General features: G+C 50.1%; 1 protein-coding gene, 1 non-coding gene and 1 pseudogene across 5 annotated transcripts in view; all 3 read right to left on the bottom strand.

Annotated features, from left to right (window-relative positions):
* Positions 1-18,616, bottom strand: part of RHBDL3 (rhomboid like 3) — a 43,697-nt gene that overhangs the window by 13,549 nt on the left and 11,532 nt on the right. For 3 of the 4 annotated variants that reach the window (XM_016152524.2, XM_016152525.2, XM_036222897.1), the window contains 4 exons: positions 14,254-14,412; positions 10,679-10,903; positions 7,685-7,833; positions 4,607-4,719 (listed from right to left, as the gene is read on the bottom strand). In XM_016152524.2, the coding sequence (XP_016008010.1) occupies positions 4,607-4,719; positions 7,685-7,833; positions 10,679-10,903; positions 14,254-14,412 (646 nt within the window). Of the gene's footprint in view, positions 1-4,606; positions 4,720-7,684; positions 7,834-10,678; positions 10,904-11,057; positions 11,125-14,253; positions 14,413-18,616 lie in introns of those variants that run through there. The other variant, XM_036222898.1, reaches the window with a different exon arrangement.
* On the bottom strand, positions 5,392-5,464 carry TRNAL-UAG. The gene has a single exon. It is a non-coding gene; the product is annotated as a tRNA-Leu (tRNA).
* Positions 16,509-16,627, bottom strand: LOC118604509 (annotated as a pseudogene).

Raw genomic sequence — 18,616 nt, 5'->3', positions numbered from 1 at the left:
AAACCTATGCTCTTGGCCGCAACAGCAGCCATTCCCCAAACTGGCAAAGAAGTCAACCTCCGCTCTCTACTTTCACTCTCTCTGCTCAACAGCATCTAGAAACCTGCTTAGATCATCTCCAGCCTTCCTCCAGCCGACTGAAATTACAAAAGGTCAACAGGATCCCATGAGCAAAAGGGGCTACTTTGGAGGAAAAATGTCCTTGAAAAGTCCCCAGGAAGAGAGAGAGGGTGATGTCATACCCTCTGGGGTAAAGAAGGGTACAGACTCCTGGTCTGGGGGATGACAAACTTTTGTACTGGGAGGAAAGCTGGGCAGAGAGGAGATGGGAAATGTATTGTTCTGGTCTCATTTAAGTGTGATCAATGCTTTGGCTTCCAGGGAAGGACACAGGAGACTAAAAATAACTGGGAGGTAGAGCCCAGGGCTCAGAGGATGAGAGGTGGCTGGCCTGGGTGAGTGTGCAGAAACCACCACTGGAAAATGCCTGCAGGCTCATGAGCCAATTAGCTGCTGCCTAGCTGTAAAGATGAGGGACAGGCAGAAGACCACATTCTGCAGGTTCTATAGGGATGGAGGGTCTACTACTTAGGAGGTGGCTGAACCCAGTGCAGGAACCAGAACACCTGACACCCTGGGTATGGAGAGCCCCCGTAATATCATTTGCCTTCTCCCTACATACCTGTCACACCTCTCTCAAGGCTCCTCAGCTCACTGAGATGCTTCAAGGAAGAGATCCCCACAACAGATTCTTCGGTCTCAGGGGGGATGTAGTTTCCCAGGAAAGAACAAACTATCAACTGAGAACTCCCAAGTCCTTCTGCCCTCCCAGGGCAACTATAAATCTCTCTTCTCCCCTTTCATGCCTTCCCTGTGGCTTAAATTAGGTATTGATCTATTGTCAGATAACTCTTTCTTTCTTTTTTTCTTTCTTTCTTTCTTTTTTTTTTACTGCTTAGTCACGGGGTCAACCATATATAACAGGGGAAAAGAAATCCCAGGGTGGCAAACAGTCAGGCAGTGGGATCTGCATGACAAAGGATTCCCACGCTCTCCTGGTGAGCTGGCTGGGAAGGCTGTATTGCACAGCAGAGGGCTGGCTGCCCAAACTGCTTGCTCCTCATTAATTACCTTTGGGACAGAGGAAGCCCCAGCTCCCGGGGCTGGCCTCTTTCCTCAGCACAGGGTCCTGTAAACCAGCCCAGATTCTGCTTCCTTGGCCTCCCCAGTATGGTCTACCATGGCCAGAGGCATCAGGGGTGTCCCCAGGGTCCAGCCACCACACACTGACCTTTCCTTCACCCTACGCTTGGATCTGGGTTGGAGTCCTGACCCCAGGATGAGGGGGTCAGCCTGGTATGTGGCTGAAGTATGGAATGAGGGTATAGCTGGCTAGTTGTGTGACCTTGGGCACAGCCCCTGAATTCTTTGGGCTTCAGTTTTCACATCTGTGAAATGAGGAGGTACAAGGCTTTCCAGCTTTTGAGCAGTGAAATCATTTTTTCAAAGGACATTGTACCCAGACCCTACCCCACAGAACAGCACACAGAGAGCCTGAGAGCTGCTCTGGCTGAATGGGGTAGGGGCCTGGGGAGCATAGTTTGCTGCCCACTGGAGAGAACTTCATGGGTCCCTTTCAGATCAGAAATTTAACAATCTGAGTCTTGGCCTCAGATCTCGGTCTGCCCTCCCCTTTGTGGCATCAAGATTTTCCTCAAGTGACTGAAGATTAGCCCTGCACTAGAAGAACTAGCAGAGATCAAATTCAAACATGGCATATGCGCATATCAACATAGTCATAAGGGCCAGCCCAAGGCAGAAAGCCTGGACCAGGCAGGATCCCTAATAAGCTGTATGAACCTAGTGGATGACAGTTCAATAAGGCCAATACTGATTCCGTGGAGGTCATGGTAGCAGAAGATAATGAGAGAATGGCACAGTAGCAGGCCAAAGGGATAGTTCTAGTCAAGGCTATGAATTCTCCAAAATTCAGGGTCCACACTCGCATATGGATAAATTAGTGACTTTACTGTAATGCGCAGCTGGAATTTAAGCAGGTGTTCTCCAACATCTCTCTTGGCCATTAAAAAATACAAATAAAAATCAGCAGGACCCCTCCCTTGAAGTAATGTAACTTTATTTATGTATTCTTTCATTTATTCCACAAATATTTGTAGCTTAACATGTGCCAAACTCTGCGTTAGGCTCTGGGGATGCACATGTGTCTTATGAGCTATATAATCTATAATAAAGGCTTGGAGGGACATTTAAGATACTGATTTTTAAAGTATTTAAACGGTTAGCCATATGACTGTTAGCCAGAAGTAAAATTCATATTGGCCTCAAGCGCTGGTTAAAAGCACAGAGCAGAGAAATGGCTTCTACTCCGGGCCTAGCATTTCTTAGCTAAGCAAACTGAACAAGTTGTTTCAGTGCTCTGAATGGTCTGTAAAGCGAGGGTGATAGTACCCACTGCATAAGATGGTTGTGATGAATATAGCAGATAGCACATGTGAACCCTTATCGCACGCTCCAAGTACCCGACGTGCTTAGCAGAGGTTAGCTATCATTGTTACAAAACGTGATGGCCTTGGATTTGGAATATTTTCATTGGGCAGGAACTAAAGAGCAGGACCCAACGTTAAGACCGCCCTTGGTTTCTGACAACAAATTATCTGCGCAAAGGAAGAGGCCTGCCTTTTAATTCTCTTAACATGGTAGTAATTTAGAGCCTTTGGGGTCAGACAGCTTGGTTTTGAGCCCAGCTCTATCACTTACAACTGTGTTTTCTTGGGCAAGTCACTTAGGCTCTCTAAGCCTAAGTTTCTGTATCTATAACAGGCAGAGAGTAATAGTACACTGCCTCATGGAGTTGTGAGGATTAAACATGGCCTGCACAGGGTGGGCACTTGATAACTACTGGCTATCCAGTCAGGGTCTGGCTGTCTGTCAACAGGCCCGCTTTCTGAGCAGGGAGGGAGGAAGAGGTGCAGGTGGATCAGTCAACCCAAACCTGGAGATAAATAACATATGTTGTAACCAGGGTGTCCTCAGGTTTGAATCAATGACTCAGACAAAATATTGCACATCATTTGCTTTGCAGTTCAGCCCCCCACCCTTGTGTTGAGTTGGCAAGCCCGCCCTTCTGTCTGGGCACCATCCCACTCTGCACTAGTATCACTGGGAATGATACCTGCACTGTCTCCCCGCTGTGTGTCATCTGGTTTTGCTGAGGCCTGAGTCATTTTGAATCTTATTTCTGTCTTCTGGGTTATTGGCACTCCCATCTAATTGACTACTAACTGCAAGTGTTACGGTTGTATTTCCTGTTCCTCACCATTAACCATCTGGGTCTCTATCTAGGTATGGAAAATGTGGCTATAAATCCCCAGATGTCAAGGCCTGGGGTATGTGGGTGGCTGAGTGGGTCTGGCACACAGAGATGTTCATAGGACCTCTGTTAGAAGATGTGGAAGGTGCTGGATTCTGGGAGAAGATGGCGTGGGTGCTGTCCAAAGTGGCCACGTTTTTAACCTCAGCACATAGAGGAGTGAAGGAGGCAGCTCCGAACCAATCGCCCAGGCTGAGGGTTCACGAACTAGCAGACAAGCCTTGCACACATGGGGTGGGACCCTTCCCCTTTCGATTCCTGAAGTCACTTCAGTTATTCCCAGGGTCCCTGCGTGCCTGTTGTTTACAAGGCTTACGCTGCCCCACTCTCCTAATGACAACTTTAATGTCACTCAGAAAGGATTAAGATCTTACTTAAACATACACACAAAGCTCCCTTGGGCACAGCTGTCAAGGTGAAGAGCTGAGGCGGCAAAACTTGTTTAAAAAAAAAACATCCAGCAACGAAGTTGGAAACATCACGAGGGAGATCTCTCTGTTCGGAAGCCTGGCTGGTGCAGACCTTTCCTGCAAAAATCTGCTCTGCTCGCCCCAGCTCACCCCAGACCTTCACCCCCCTACTGGGGAGGGGAAAAGCGAAGTCACATTGCTACTGTCCCCAAGGCCATGATCACCTGCCACGTGAGCCAAGTCAGCCAGGGGTCCTAGACTCCTCCAGTTGGCAGGAGTGCTCACTACTTCCTAAACCAGACCCTCTCCAATCAGCGATGGGTCAATCAAGGGGACAGTGGCCGGCCTGGCCGAAGAGGTACTTGGCCCAACCCACCCCGTGGATGTGCCTATAGGAATCTCACTGTGCCCCTGCAGCTCACATAACACTGTTACTCTATTTGTCACCTCAGGTCTTCTTAGTTTCCTCTTAAAGTTTAATGGGGCCAAGAGAAGTTAAGGCACTTCCTCAAGCTCACACAGCTACAACATGATGGTGGAAAATCTAGAAGTCTGGTCAGTCTGCCTATTTTAAATCTTGTGCGCTCCTCCCCTCTGTCATCACATGCCTCCCTCTCTGGGTGGCAGTTCCCTTTCTAGCTTCCCAGGAGAGATGGGGAGATCGTCTGGACCGAAAAGCTTGTAGTCAGGAGCCTCGGTGATGAAGGTCCTGGGTCTCCTGAAGCCTGAGACTTGCCCCACCCCATGGGGATTCCCAGCCACTGTGGGGAGGTATCCCCTATAAACTTGGGGCCCACCTGCCTACCTGCCACAACTCCGGCCACATAGACAAGCCCAATGCGGGTTGCTCCGTGCACCATCTCCAAAGGCACCCCCACCAGGAGCTGCAGCACCACGTTGAGTCCCAGGTGTTCTATCCTGTACAGAGAGACCATACTCCTTTCATTCATTCATTCATTCATTCATTCATTCATTCATTCATCATTCTTCAATGAACACTGTATGTCAAGATCCTGGGAATCCAGTAGTAAACAAGACCCTATACCTGCTTTTGAGGAGCTCATGGTCTCAGATGGTAGGGCAGGAATTACAATGCAGATAGAACATCTTGGAAAGAGTGTTCCTTCCAAATCCTCCCTGCCACCTGAGACAGGAACACATGTGCAGGGCCTGGGCAGTAACTGGCAGTGTCTGTACTTGCCGTAGTCAGAGGGGCTAACCACGGTCAAGATCCAGCAGCTCCAGTGGTTGACACATTAAAAGCCAAGGCTCAGAGAGGCCACTGACTAGCGTAAAGTCAGTCACACAACTGGTTAGTGGTCAGGCTGGGATCACAGCCCAGGTCTCTGATATGCAGGACCAGATCTGTTCACCAGGCCACGAGGGCTCTCTGGCTTGCTCTTATTTCTGTAAGAGCTACTGATATTTATTTTTATTTTATTTTATTTATTTTTATTATTATTTATGCCTACAGCACCTGATCTTCCTAGGTAGTCTCCCATCCAAGTATTAACCAGGTCCGACCCTGCTTACCTTCTGAGATCAGACATCGGGCTTGTTCAGGGTGGCACGGCCGTAGACCGTGGACTGTGGTTCCACTAGGGTGCGAACCCAGGACCTTCTACATCTAAAGCAGACATGCTAACCACTATACTATGGAACCACGTCCAAGAGATACTGATATTTAAAGAGAAAAATGTTTTCAAAACAAGTGCAGGCATTAGAAATATCTCTTAGAACTTAATAATTCAAAGTTGTCACTTAAAATCTCATAGGGGAGGCATCTTCCTCCTAGTGTGAGAAAACACCCATTCTACTCTCAAACTCTCGGGGCTGGGTTTTCTTACCTTGTGAATGCCTTCCTTTTTGTGCTATCACATACCTGTGACCAGATCTTGTTGCTAAATGGTGTCTAGCTGAGTGTATGTGTTACTAGAAAAGATTGTAACATTACTATTATTACATGGATGTGTGCTTTCTAGTTTACAAAGCACCTTACAGCAGCTAGACAGCTCCCTGGGGACCTGGCCTGGAGGCCAACTGCTCTGCCGTGTATGTGGGCACCTGCTCACCTAGGAGGGCTCCTGTGAGATAGCTCATGTTTCATATCAGGGTCTGTCCCAAATTCCCACCATGTCTGAAATCTTCTAGGCCCCCCTGACTATGTCAGGTAAAGCATTCTAGATCATAAATGTCTGAAAAATTCACTGAAAAGGAGCTGGGTGGTTGTCTCAGACTCCTAGTCAGAGAGACCTCAGAAGTTTTTTGGTCCTGTCTCCCTGGTTTACAGCCTAGAACCTGACTAGAAAAGGTCAGGTGAGGGGAACCCAGAGGCCCTGTTTCCCAAAGCAAGCCTTTTCTTCTCTACCACAGTGACTTCTGAATTCATAGGCCAATTGTGTCCCTGAGCAACAGGTCACCTGCTGGGCTTTCCCTAGGTGCTGGCCAGCTGTCCTTATCTCCTGCCTACAGCAGCACCGGCCAAGAGCCCCTTCTTCAAAATCACAGGTCTGGAGAATCCTTCCAGGGCTCTCTCTCCCTGACAGGCATGGCTCCATTAGAAACAGTGGCCAGAGAAAGACCCAAAGCCACCACTCTGGGCCTTAGCTGAGAGTACCTGTGCCCTGGCCACTCCTGGCTTTCAGCTCTTGGAGGCAGAAAATGGACAAGGAGGCCTTGGAGACGTTATCCATTCTCCTCACCCTAAGAAATCAGAAAAGGCCAGAGGGCAGTCTTGCCAATTAGGTAGGTAGCCTAGGCAAAGAAGCCCGCTGCTTCCTGTTGTCTCCCTCTTAGCTCATGAAAAGAAAGATGCATGACATGTCTCACATACCCTGCTCCTTAGCCCTGCAAGATCAAAGTCTGGGACACAGCAGGCAAGGCAAACAGTTTGTGCCAACAGTTCCCTCTGGTTCAGAGTGGAGACATCCATCAGACACGATCATAATGCCTCCTCACCCCAAAGCCCCCACCCGGCAGGTGCAGCCAATTAGGGATCGGTATTTGTGCTGTTTCAGAAGCCCAGGAGGAAGGGAGGCTCACAGTTGGGGCTCCCTCTTGGCCACTGTGGGGCTTTCTGCCAAGAAACAAAACTGATAGAACCATGGGGCCAGTGTGATCCTCTTCTCATTTCCAACTCCAGGGAGAGTCATCCCCTGATGCTTTTCCAGACTAACAGTGAGCTCCTTTGTTTCTCTCCCTGGAGAGGCTGTAGAAGACACCATAGAGGTCTGGTGTCCAAGGACTCTGCCTTCCCAACTCAGCACTTCTACTGCATAAAAATGTCTCTAACCAAGATAGTGCTGTTTAAGAGATTTGGGCCCTGGGTGGGCACCTGACCTTATTATGGAGTAAGAAACACTGGTGAAAACTAATTGCATTCCAGCCCTGAAAAAGGCCACATGGCTCTGTAAACAGAAACTGTAAGTATTGCCAGAATTCCTCAAGAAGACTCTCATCATATATGGACAGCACCTTGGGTGGAAGGCAGTTTCAATAAATCTGTCCTTTATTTCACTTGTGGAGGCACCACACGCACAATTTATGAACAATGAACTTAGCGGGTAACCACATTTTCCCCTTTGCTTTGGTCACTGGGAATCTTGGAGCAAGTTTCTAACCCACCTCTAACAAGTACACAGACTCTAAGGCTACACGCATTCGTGCTGATCTCACTGCAGAATTTTAGCATTTTTCTCCTTTTCCCATACACTCTCAATACTTAACTCACATATTTTGGTATTAGTTGAGTTTCAAGAAGCCACCTTACATCTTGTATCCAGGTAGAAAAAATAAACTAAAAATTATATTTCAATTCAGGTCATCTGGGCCACTTATTTTTCCACAGGAACTCAGGATCGAGAGCAAGAAGACAGGTACTCACCCCGCATGCATGAAGATGTACGTCAAGTAACGCCAAGCTTGTGCGCGAAGCTGTGGGTGGTAAACCAGCGAGTTCTTCAGGTATTGTGGGTGGGTTACCTGGAGCACAAATTGATCCAGCGACACTCCGTTGTAGAGGAAGAAGGCAACCTGGATATAAGCACAGAACAGAGAGGGCCTAGCACTAAGGGCAAAGCCGCCCAGGAACCCGTCTTGCGCTAACATTCGGAATCCCTACTAGAAGTTGTCATCCTTCCTTCTCAGAGAAGGAGGGACATCCCTACGGCCAGGGCCCAGCCATCTCTTACTCCACTGCTCTTCGATGATTTTGTGTTAGATGTTCACAAAAAGTCACATGGTCTCTGCCCACACTTCCTTGGTGCTAAGCAGGAAGAGTTTGGAGGAGTTTAAACTTTCATTCCAGTAATAATTCACATACCCATCTGGGGGATGAGCAATTCCACGTAAGTTGATTTTCAAAAATTGTGGTAAAATATATATAACATAAAATTTACCATTTTAATCAGTTTTAAGTGTACAGCTCAGTGGCATTAAGTACATTCGCATCGTTGGGCAACTATCATCCACCCACAGAAGTCTTTTCATCTTGCAAAACTGAAACTTGGTGCCCACTAAACAGTAGCTTCCCATTCCCCTTTCCCCCAGTCCTTGGCGGACCATCGTTCTCTGTGAGTTTGGCTTCTCAAGGACAGTGTCTTGTCCTTTTGTGACTAAGTTATTTTACTTAGCATGAAGTCATCAAAGTTTACCCATATGATAGCATGCACCAGAATTCCCTTCTTTTTAAAGGATGAATAATATTCCACTGCATGTACAAACCACATATTGCTTATCCATCCAGTGGACTGCATATTCATCCACTGATGGACACCTGGGCGGCTTCCACATTTTAGCTACCATGAATAATGCTGTTATGAACATAGGTGTTCAAATATCTCTTTGAGTTCCTGCTTTTGATCCTTTTGCGTTTATACACCCAGAGGTGGAATTGCTGGATCATATGGTAATTCCATGCTTATTTTTCCAAGGAACTTCTATAATGTTTCCTGTAGTGGCTGTACCATTTTATACTCCCGCCAATAGTGCACAAGTGTCCCAATTTCTCTGCATCCTCACCAACACTCCACGTAAGTAGATTTTGCAGATGACTGAAATGTACTCATTTAAGCCCTAAAGGGATTTAACTGTTTTTTTTTCCTGGAACTTTCTATAATGCATCATTCACGTCTCTGTGTTCTTAATCAGGGTGCAAGTTTAATCTTTTAAGGATGCCTCAGGTACTGATCTGGGCTATAAGAGTGATGTCTTCTCCAACAATTGATGGGGTTTTCACTCTTACACTCAATGGCCCCAAATTCTTATGTTTCTTTAAGACTCAGCTTTGCTTTTCAATTTTGTTTTGTCCTCTCCCAGAAGGCCAGATTGTCAGCAGGTTGTGAACAGATACTGTAACCAGGTTCTTACTCTATTGTTGGCTAGTACTGGGTCCCTTCTAATAACTTCCCATCATGTCCCTTCTCTTTTCTCTCTGTTATGCAATGAGAAAACCAAGTTACCAGAACTATATGTAAAACAAAAGCTTTAAGCATCAGTACAAGAACTCTGAAACAGTTATTTCAATTGAGATTTCTGGAAATTTTGAAACAAATCTGGACATAAAATCTGGCTCCTCTGGATGACCTTGGACAAATTATTTGAGTTCTCCAGTTCTCGATTTCCTCATCTGAAAATGGGGATATGAATGCCTGCACTTCCAGGGCAGTCATAGTTTTGAAAGAGATAAAACAGACGAAGGCCTGCCAGGTGCCTGGCATGCCCTTTGTGAACACAGCTGTAATTAGTGTCGGGTTAAAACCTCCTGGGCTGAGCCTGGAATGGCTCAGGCCCCCCAGCAGCTGGACTCCCCTGGGCTCTCTGGGGTGCCATTCTGTCCACCTAACAGGATGCAGGTGGCCTGGCAACATTACAGCTTCCAAGGCAGCTCGTTATTATTGGTCTTCAAATCGAAGTTAATAAATAGACCAACACAGTAAGCATTTGGAGAACGAGTCCAAGAATATCTCAGAAAAATCGCAACTTCAATGTACACTTGGATGAAGCCAAAACAACAAACGGAGGAGCTCTAGCCTGCAGACCAGCTATTCTGATTTAGAAAAAAAGTAGAAGAATGCCATGGAGCTTAATGATCCTGCCGTTTGATTAGGAACTTTACAAGAACATATGCAGGGGTGCTAATTAGCCCTGTGGCTCTGGAAGAAAAACGGTAGAGATTATAAAACACCAAAGGGAAGCTGAGCATCCTTTCAGGAGCTGAAGTTGGGGGGTCCACAGGTTCTTGGGCTTAAAAGCCAAAGGAATTGAGTTCCTTACACATGGATCCTGATTCAGAAAGGGGTACTTTTGGATTCTGGATGATTCCCTAAGGGGAGAATGTGTTTTCAAAATATGTTAAGCCCACATTTACCTGCTCATCAACACTCCCTCCCATAAGCATTAGTGTGATGCTTTTGTGTTCCAAAGCACTACCAGCTATTCCCTTGCCTATGGGAGGAGGACAGGAGAGGACATTCCTGCTTCACAGGTGGGAGATGGACTCCCAGGGGGAAAGAATGACTTGTCCATGTTACTCGCTTGGGGAGGAACTAAGATAAAGTGATCTTAGTGAGTTAGCCTGGCTAAATCCCCCAAATCGATGAACTTATTACACTGTTTCTGTTGCTGCTGTTTTGGTGGGGGTGGTCATATGGAGATTTTGCTGCAGTGAATATTGCTTGAAGTAATAATCTTTGGAGTATCTTTGTGGTCCAGGGGTGATAGCGACACTGCATGCCCTGTATTGGGGCCTGAATTGCAATGACAACTGGTATTTGCTCTTCAGCCATTGCCTTTTAGTGGTGATGAAGACGCTGCCCTCCCCCCTCACGATCTCAGACATCCTCTTGACCCACCCTCCACTCCCTACGCTTGTCCTTGCCTCTAGTAGTGTGACTGTGATCATGAACCAGGGCGGGGGGCAGCAGGTGTAACTGTCGTAGTACCACTTGCGGTCAATCTCCCGGGGCAGGGTCTCATAGGCCACGTGGCGGATCAGCCGCTGTGAGAAGTTCAGCCCTTTCTCCTCCAGCAGGGCCTTGCTGCAGAGCCTGCGGTTCCCCTGCAGGATGGCCTGGCGGAAGCTGTTGGACCGCTTGTTGCTCATCTGCACAAGAAACAGGGTGGGGCACGGGGTCAGAACCGGGGTCTCAGGGGAGCCCCAACCCATTTCCCAGCCAGCACGACACTTAAACCAACCAGGCCTAATCCCATCTGTCCCCCTCTTCTGTAATAGTCCACAAGAAGCGATGTTCACTTACGTGTCTTATGTGTCAGGGGTTGTTCTAAGCACTTCACATGTTGGTTCATTTGATACAATTAGTCTCCCTGTGACATAAGGACTATGAATAGCCTCATTCTACTAAATGAGGAAACCAAACCACAGAGAGTTTTAAGAACCCATCAAGTTCAGATTCAGTAAGGTTCCTGAGCCTGTATTCATATTCAATATACCTTCCTTCCATCCATCTATCCATCATCCGTCCACCACAATTTCCTGCAATTTCCTGAGCAACTATTAAGTGTCAGGCGCATTGCCAGACATAGGGGATACAGTGGTGCTCAAGACAGATAAGTAACCAGCAGTCATGGTTCAGAGTGAAGGCTGCTGCAGTAGTGCACGAGAGGGAGCCCCACCTCGTTCCGAGGTGGTCAGGGAGGGCTTTCCTGGAGGAGGTGAGATCTGAGTGAGAACCAAGGACGAACAGGAGTTCGCCTCGTCATAAATGCTAGCTTGGGTAGCGGTGGGCAGCCCTCGGTGAGTTTGTAAAGAGATCCCCAGAACCAGACCAGAACCCGACCAGAACCCAAAGCTGTGCCTGCAGACAGTTACCACACCTGAGTGCCTGTAAGAGACCTTAACACTTGGTGAGCCCAGGGACTGGTCACAGAGCCCCGTGTAAGAACGGAGCCTACCCTCCACAGCCTGAGGCCCTGGCACATCTTCAGGAGAGCCCTGGCTGCCTCGTCCAGCACACAGGCTGGCTCCCAGAGATGAGAAGAAGTCTTGTTGACTTCCAGTCCCCCAGGGCTTCAATTGCTTCCTGCCTAGCCTCCATGACCACATTCGAGACCCTTAGGGGGAGATGTCCCAAAGACACAGCTCTCTCAACCCCAGAGCCCACAGTGTGTCCCGAGTGACTGTTCCATAGTAGTTGGCATGAGGATTATCAAAGTATTCCTGGGACTATGGGCTCAAAAGTGGACATCAGGCTAAACCTGAAGGCGGGAGCCCAGAGAGGACTGGCCAGGTGAACCAGGCCTGACCAAGCCACAAGGGTTTGAAGCCCTGTCAGGGGGAAGGTGGCTGGGGAGGATCTGATTCAGAGCAGGTCAGTGGAGCCTCCCTCTGCAGTGCCCTTTCCCCCTCCCGGGTCTGTGGTTTCTCACCTTCAAAATCTGGCTTACAGCCCCAGGAGGCCATCCTAGGTGAACCCCTTCCAAAGATTCCCAATTCTCATCCCCGCCATACCTTCGAACCTTGGATCTGGCACTTCTTAGTGGCTTGGAAGTTCTGTAAATACAGGCAGAGCTTGGGGCTCCATGTACACTCTGAGCCCAAGACAGGATCATATCAGGAAGTTATTTTGTAGCCTCTCTTACCATCCTCTCTCTCAATCCCCAAGCGTGAGCATGTACACAGGCGTGCACTGCACACTTACTCACAAACACCCTCATGGCCACACCCTGAAGACCCGAGACAGAGACGGGCTCAGCAAGAGTACCAGAGAAGCAGGGTGAGCATACACACTCCCCATTCACCTGCACCCTTGATGTGCCTAGACCTGTGCTGGGCACAGCAGTAACCACAGTATCAGGCCTCACAGAGCTTGCAAGGAGAGACAGATGTGTGAACAGCAGCAAAAGAGAATGCCATCTCAGTTATCTGATGCATAGTGCTATCCTCACATTATAAAGAGGGGGACCAGAGCTCTAAGAAGGCAAATAGTTTTCTCAAGGACTCACAGTCCACTCCAGCTTAGGACTTGAATAGAGAAATCCCAACAGCAACAAGTAACCTGCTGTTGTGAGTTCACACAGGACTCCATGGACCCTTTGCTGGAGAAAAGCATCTCAAGAGACCGACCACGCCCTCACCTTGCTCTGAGACTAAGCAGGACATGCAGCAAACATGCTGGCGCTGGTGCTGTGGATGGGCCTGTGCAGGCTCAAACCTGTGGTCTTTGGTGGCACCACTGGGCTCCATGGGCTCACCTCCATCACCCACCCATGAATCTTTACTGTCCCCCTATTCCCGCAGTTCCCCAGCTTAGCTAGCTCAGCTCTGTCCCTTGTCCTCTCAGAGGTCTGCTTCCTGGGTCTACTCTGAACAGCAGTAGAATCCTTCGCCCCTAAAGCCCTGCAGCTCCTCCCTGCACTCATGCTAACCTCTGGGCAAAGGCAGGCCCTCAGCCAAGAGGCAATTAAAACAATTCCAAAGTCTGGGCATCCACATCAGAGAGCTCAACTGGCACAATGACAGGTATCAGCGGTACCAGCACAACCGTTGCTCACGGCTTTGAATTCTAGGAGCCCAGAGAACTTCACACCCGTCATTTCATTCTCGCCCCCTCCATGGGTGATGAGAAGAGAAGCGACCGTCTCTATTTCACCAAAGGGAAACCAAGTGCAGACTTCCAGCCTTTATTCATCCTGTAGATTCACACAGCTTCTACTACTATTCCAGCCATCCCATGGTAAGTAAAATGCTTCCTGCTCATCCCCATTGATCCCCACTCCAATCCTACCACAAGAGCCCTGTAATAACACAGCAGTAACCCCAGTGAGGAGAAAGTCCCTACTCGAAGACACTAGGCCACTGAACAGGACTCACAGGCCTCTTGTCTCCAGCCCCTCCAACAACCCAGGACATCGGCCAGCAGGTCTGCTGAGCTCTGACTTTAACCCATGTCCCCCACTGCTCCTAGGGAGGTCTGGCCTGACCCTCCCAACATCCACACCACAGCTCCTCTCCTACCAACAATAACCTCCCACCTCCTTCTCCCAGCCCTTTGTTTTGGTAGAACAGACCCCACTCCCAGCTCCACGGGTGGGCACTGATTGGTTCGAGTCAATCAGCACATTCCACTGATCCAGTCTAGGCCAATCAGAGGGAGGAAATCCCAAACCTTGTGCTGAAGCTACCACAGTAAGAGTCCCTCTCTTCCCCTTCATGCCGAGGCCTGAGTGTGTGAGGGCCGGAACAGCTGCAGCCGCTTTGCTGCTACTGTGGGAGGGCCTGGAATTTCCAAGGGCTTCTCTCAGTATGGGCTGATACTGCAGAAGGCACTGAGAGACAGAGAGAAACTAGGTCCTTGGCGATGTCCTTTCACCTGCTGAAGTCTGGACTTTTTCAATGCTGCAGGCCAACAGATCCCTTTAATTGTCCAAAAGGGTCTTCTAAGCCACAACCCCCAAACAGGCCCCACCCCGTGGCAAGGGCCCCAGAGTGCTCACCAGGTTGACAAAATCCTGGTAGCAGATCTGCCCATCCGCATGGCTGTCGGCGAGAGCCAGGAGCACCTCCCTTTTGTGCGGGTCCAGCTTGGAGCTGTGGCTCTCCAGGAGGCTGCGGAACTTGCCCGTGCTGATGTAGCCCGTGTTCCCAGGGTCAAACTGAGGGAGAAGCACAGATAAGCAGCGGGGTCAGCGGGTCCCTGCCCCCCTCTCAGCACTGCCACAAGTGCCCCATCTTTGTCACCTCTCATAAGCTCCTGCCCCGAGCCCGCCGCCAGCCAACAGAGGCCCAGGCAGCGTCTTGCATGTTTCCAAGGCTCCCATGGGAAACATCCAAACAGGAGATGGACAACCACTTAAAATCCTGGAAGGCCCTGGAGACCTTCGAGATCACCCGATTTAACTGTCTCTTGTGCAAATAAGAAAACTGAATCTCAGAGAGGTTGGACTCCCTCCCCTCTGCCCTTACTTCTGACCTGGGACAAGAGGAAAGCAGGAACGAGAAGGTGATGAGTGGAGGCAGATGAGGACCATCGGGGGCCTGGGCGGGAGGGACCCCAGTGGGGAATGCTCAAGGCCCAGGGCACAGGGAGCACAGCCTTGCAAGTCCTTCCACATCTGGCTGTCTGAGTCAGCACTCCTCTCTTTGATCTTTAAATTTTGCTTTACAAAGTAGGTCCTATTATTATCCCCTTCCACATCTGGCTCCATGCCCACCAGCACACAGGGCAACACAGAGCTCCCCAAAGCACTGTGCTCTGTGTTTTGTTGGGTGACACGGCCCATTTGCCCTCTACGGCTTTGCACACGTGGGTCCCTCTGCCTAGGACTCCTATCTCCCTTCGTCTCCCTGGGAGACTCCAACTCACCCTTCCCAGCTCCTCGGATGTCCTGGCTCTGGGTGGTCTCTCCTCCGACACGGTGCGCACCTTGGACAGACCGCCAACCGCCACCCCACACTGCTCTCTAATTGTCTACTTTTGCCTCCTCACTGGACTGTTGGCTCCTCGAAGGCAATGTCACAACATATCCTCAACGCTTAGCACAGAGCCTGACACAATTGACACTCAATAAAGATTTGTTGGGTGAATAAATAGTGGATGTTTGGGTGAATAGACAGGTGCTATTTTCCAAGGAAAGTCTCATAGGTTCAGTTAGAAAAAGATCTTATTCATCTCTCCCAGAGACACATATAGCCTTTCTGGCTCTCTTCCATAGCCCCTCTTTCCTTGAAGAACCTACCCAATGTCCCCCCACAGCATACACCTGGCTACAAAATGACACTAACCATCTCTTATGGATGCCAAGAACCTTCCTGTTCACAAACGCTTCCCACATGAGTTCACGCGTCCTGGAGACGCTGCAGTGGGTTGCTGGGATTTTAAAAGGCAAGCAGACACCATGATGTCCACATGTGCTTGACAAGGGAGCCCAAAAGACCAAACCCACGTTTCCCCCTTTGCTAGATAAGGTCACTGAGGACTATTTTAGGAAGGCTGGTTCTGGCATGTCAAGTAATGTACAGCACTTCTAAGACAATCCAGGAGAAATAGCTAAGACTCACAAGTCATGGCCTATTTCAACTCTCCCCAGAACTCAACAAGAGAGGACGTTTCTAAGGAAACCCACTTAAAAAACTGGCACGGGTCCCCACTTTCAACCCCAAACACCAGGTTTCAGGGATGACACTTACCTGGTTCACGCGACAGAGCATTTCAGAAAACTCACCTATCTCTGCTCCATAAAGATCTTCAAGAATAAAAATACCTAATATTTGCTGAGTGTCTTCATTGGGCCAAGAACCATTCTAAACACTTTACGTATATAATTTCTTTGACCTCCGAGGACAACTTTATAAAGTCGCTCCTGTTATCATCCCCATGTTACAGACGAGGAAAGAGAGGCCTGGGGAAATGGACACAGGCTGGGCACGGGCCAGCAAGCGGCAGAGCCAGGGTTCCACGCCCAGGCAGCTAGGCGCTGCCTCTGGGCCACCGTGGGTTGCCACTTACCTTCAGCCTTCAGGCTGTTCTGCTGCTCAGAAGCAAAACTTAAAGATCAAAGAGGTGAGTGTTGACCCAGAGAGGAGGGGGCTCTAGGAGTCTCACAGGCCCACACTACTTATTTTTTTTTTTTAGGCGAGGCAACCCTTGATTGACCTCACAGATTGCAAGGAATTTGTCAGCTTACAATCCCTTACTTTGTGTGTGTGTGTGTGTGTGTGTGTGTGTGTGTGTGTGTGTGTGTGTGTTTTACACTCACAGCACCTGGTCTTCCTAGATGGTCTCCCATCCAAGTACTAACCCAGCCCGACCTTGCTTAGCTTCCGAGACCAGATGGGATCGGGCACATTTAGGGTGGCATGGCTGTAGACTAGAGATTTTTTAAAAGCAGGAAGAAACCGCAAACCGTCACGGTTCTGACCTCTTTATTGCTCAGACAGGAAAGCGAAGCCTGGAGGGGGGAAGTGGCAATGTCAGGCAGGGAGGGCCTCCTTCTCTGGTGCCTGGGACCCCTCCCATCCCCACAGGCTGGCACAGGCCATCGGGACTCACCAGCTGGGCCTGGTCCCACATGGCCCTCGTGCTAGGTGGGCTGATGGGGGCTAGAGGCAGAGGTTGAAAAGCAGCCCTGAGTCCTGGGAAAGTCCACCCTCTGTCCCCATACCCATGAGTGCTGCAGGGGGGCAGTGGTCTGCTTCACAGCATGGAGTCTCTCCTGACTCAGCCCAGGGAGAGGAAGCTGAATGGCCTTGCATTTGCTGGGATTGGAGGTACCAATCCCCTCTCAGGGGAGGCCTAGGAGGCTTGAAGGGGCAGTGGGGGCGGAGGGGCCGGGATCAGGCAAGGACCCCTCTCCCTCATTCCAGCTCTACACAAAGAACCACCTGCTCCCTGTTCCCCCTCCCCCTCCAGGGCTCCCTGCTGTTGTCCTAGTGACAGGGGCTGCCCCAAGCCCCCACCTCCCACCACGTCTGCCAGTCCTGCCCCAAGCACATTATAGGCTCCAGACTGCAGAGAATGAGCTGGAATCAGGCCGAGCATCACTTCTCTGCCAAAACTCTACCTTTCTTGCCAGGGCCAGACAGGCCAGACAATGGGGGTCATCGCTACCCTAATAATGAAGCCTCAGGGATGAAGGAGGGTAACTAGTGGGGAGGGAGAGAGAGGGATGGGGCCAGCTGCCTGGGCTGCGCAAACATATACAGGACACCTTCCAACCACCAACCCAACATCTGGGAAGATGGCAGCAAGAGCAGAAGCTGACAAGGGGCATGAGGCACAGGGCAGGCAGGAGGCAGAGAGGGAGACGAAAAGAGAAAGAAACACAGAGAGAGCTGGAGAGAGAATGCGTGCAGAGTGGGGAGAGAGGCAGGTCCTGATGCCCCAGAAGGCAGCTGAAAGCTTCCGGAGGAGGCTGCAAGGAGCAAAATCCCAATCTTGCCTCAACCACTAGCCGGTCTGTGTAATTTAGGGTGACCGTCCGGGTAATTTTGGGGTACCCTCGAGTTGTGGTGCATTGTAGCAAACGCGGGACAGTGCTCTCCAGGACCCAGGGTCACCCGGACTCAGTCTAACTCCAATGACCTTATTCACAGCAAAGCAGGGAGCGGCACTGCCATGGGGGCTTGGCTGACCCTTCGTGGCGGCTATGGGGGATGAGATCATACCTGTAACGTGGCTTAGAGCTTTTGGGGGAACAAACCCTACTAGTGCAATTTTCTTGTTATTAATGCACCGAAGGCTTCAAAGCTCCCTGGCCTGGAACCCCATGCCCTGGATTCACCCATTTTTGGCAGTGGGGCACTCTCAGGATGAGGTCTGGGCTGGGTGGGTTGGAGGCAGCCTGACTGGGGCTGGTATGGGGGTGGCAGGGCAGCCCGAAAAGTAAGGCTGTGAATGGGCAGGCAGGGGCCCAGCGGGGAGCCAGAAGTCTGGAGCATCCTTGCAGCTGCCTCCTGAATAGGGCCCAGCACTGTGCAGGGAGGGGGAGGCCAAGTCCACATTCAGACAGAGTGGAGGAGGCTGGCGGCCTGGGGAGGAGAAAGGCACAGAGTGAGGGCTGCCCCTCCCACAGCTCCGCCCACCTGCCTCGGCCTTGAAAAGGGCTGCCAAGAGGCTCTGTGGGGAGAGGCTCCCGGGAGACTTTAATCCTACCAGCACCCAGCCCTCTGGCCCCTTAATCCTCTAGGTCCCCGGTTTCCCCCAGCGGGAGTGGGAGGGAGGACACCCACACCAGCTTTGCCAGATAGCCCATCTCCCACCCTGGACCTTTCCTTCCTAGTGCCCTTATGACCTAGGCTGGGAAAAGGACCCACCAAATTCTCCCTGTACTGTTGCCACCTAGGGCTCCTCCCCTTTCT

Source organism: Rousettus aegyptiacus, unplaced genomic scaffold, assembly GCF_014176215.1.
Source record: "Rousettus aegyptiacus isolate mRouAeg1 unplaced genomic scaffold, mRouAeg1.p scaffold_m13_p_6, whole genome shotgun sequence".
Lineage (NCBI taxonomy): Eukaryota > Metazoa > Chordata > Mammalia > Chiroptera > Pteropodidae > Rousettus > Rousettus aegyptiacus.
Note: the sequence above shows the minus strand (reverse complement) of the source record. Positions and strands in the feature narration are given on the sequence as shown.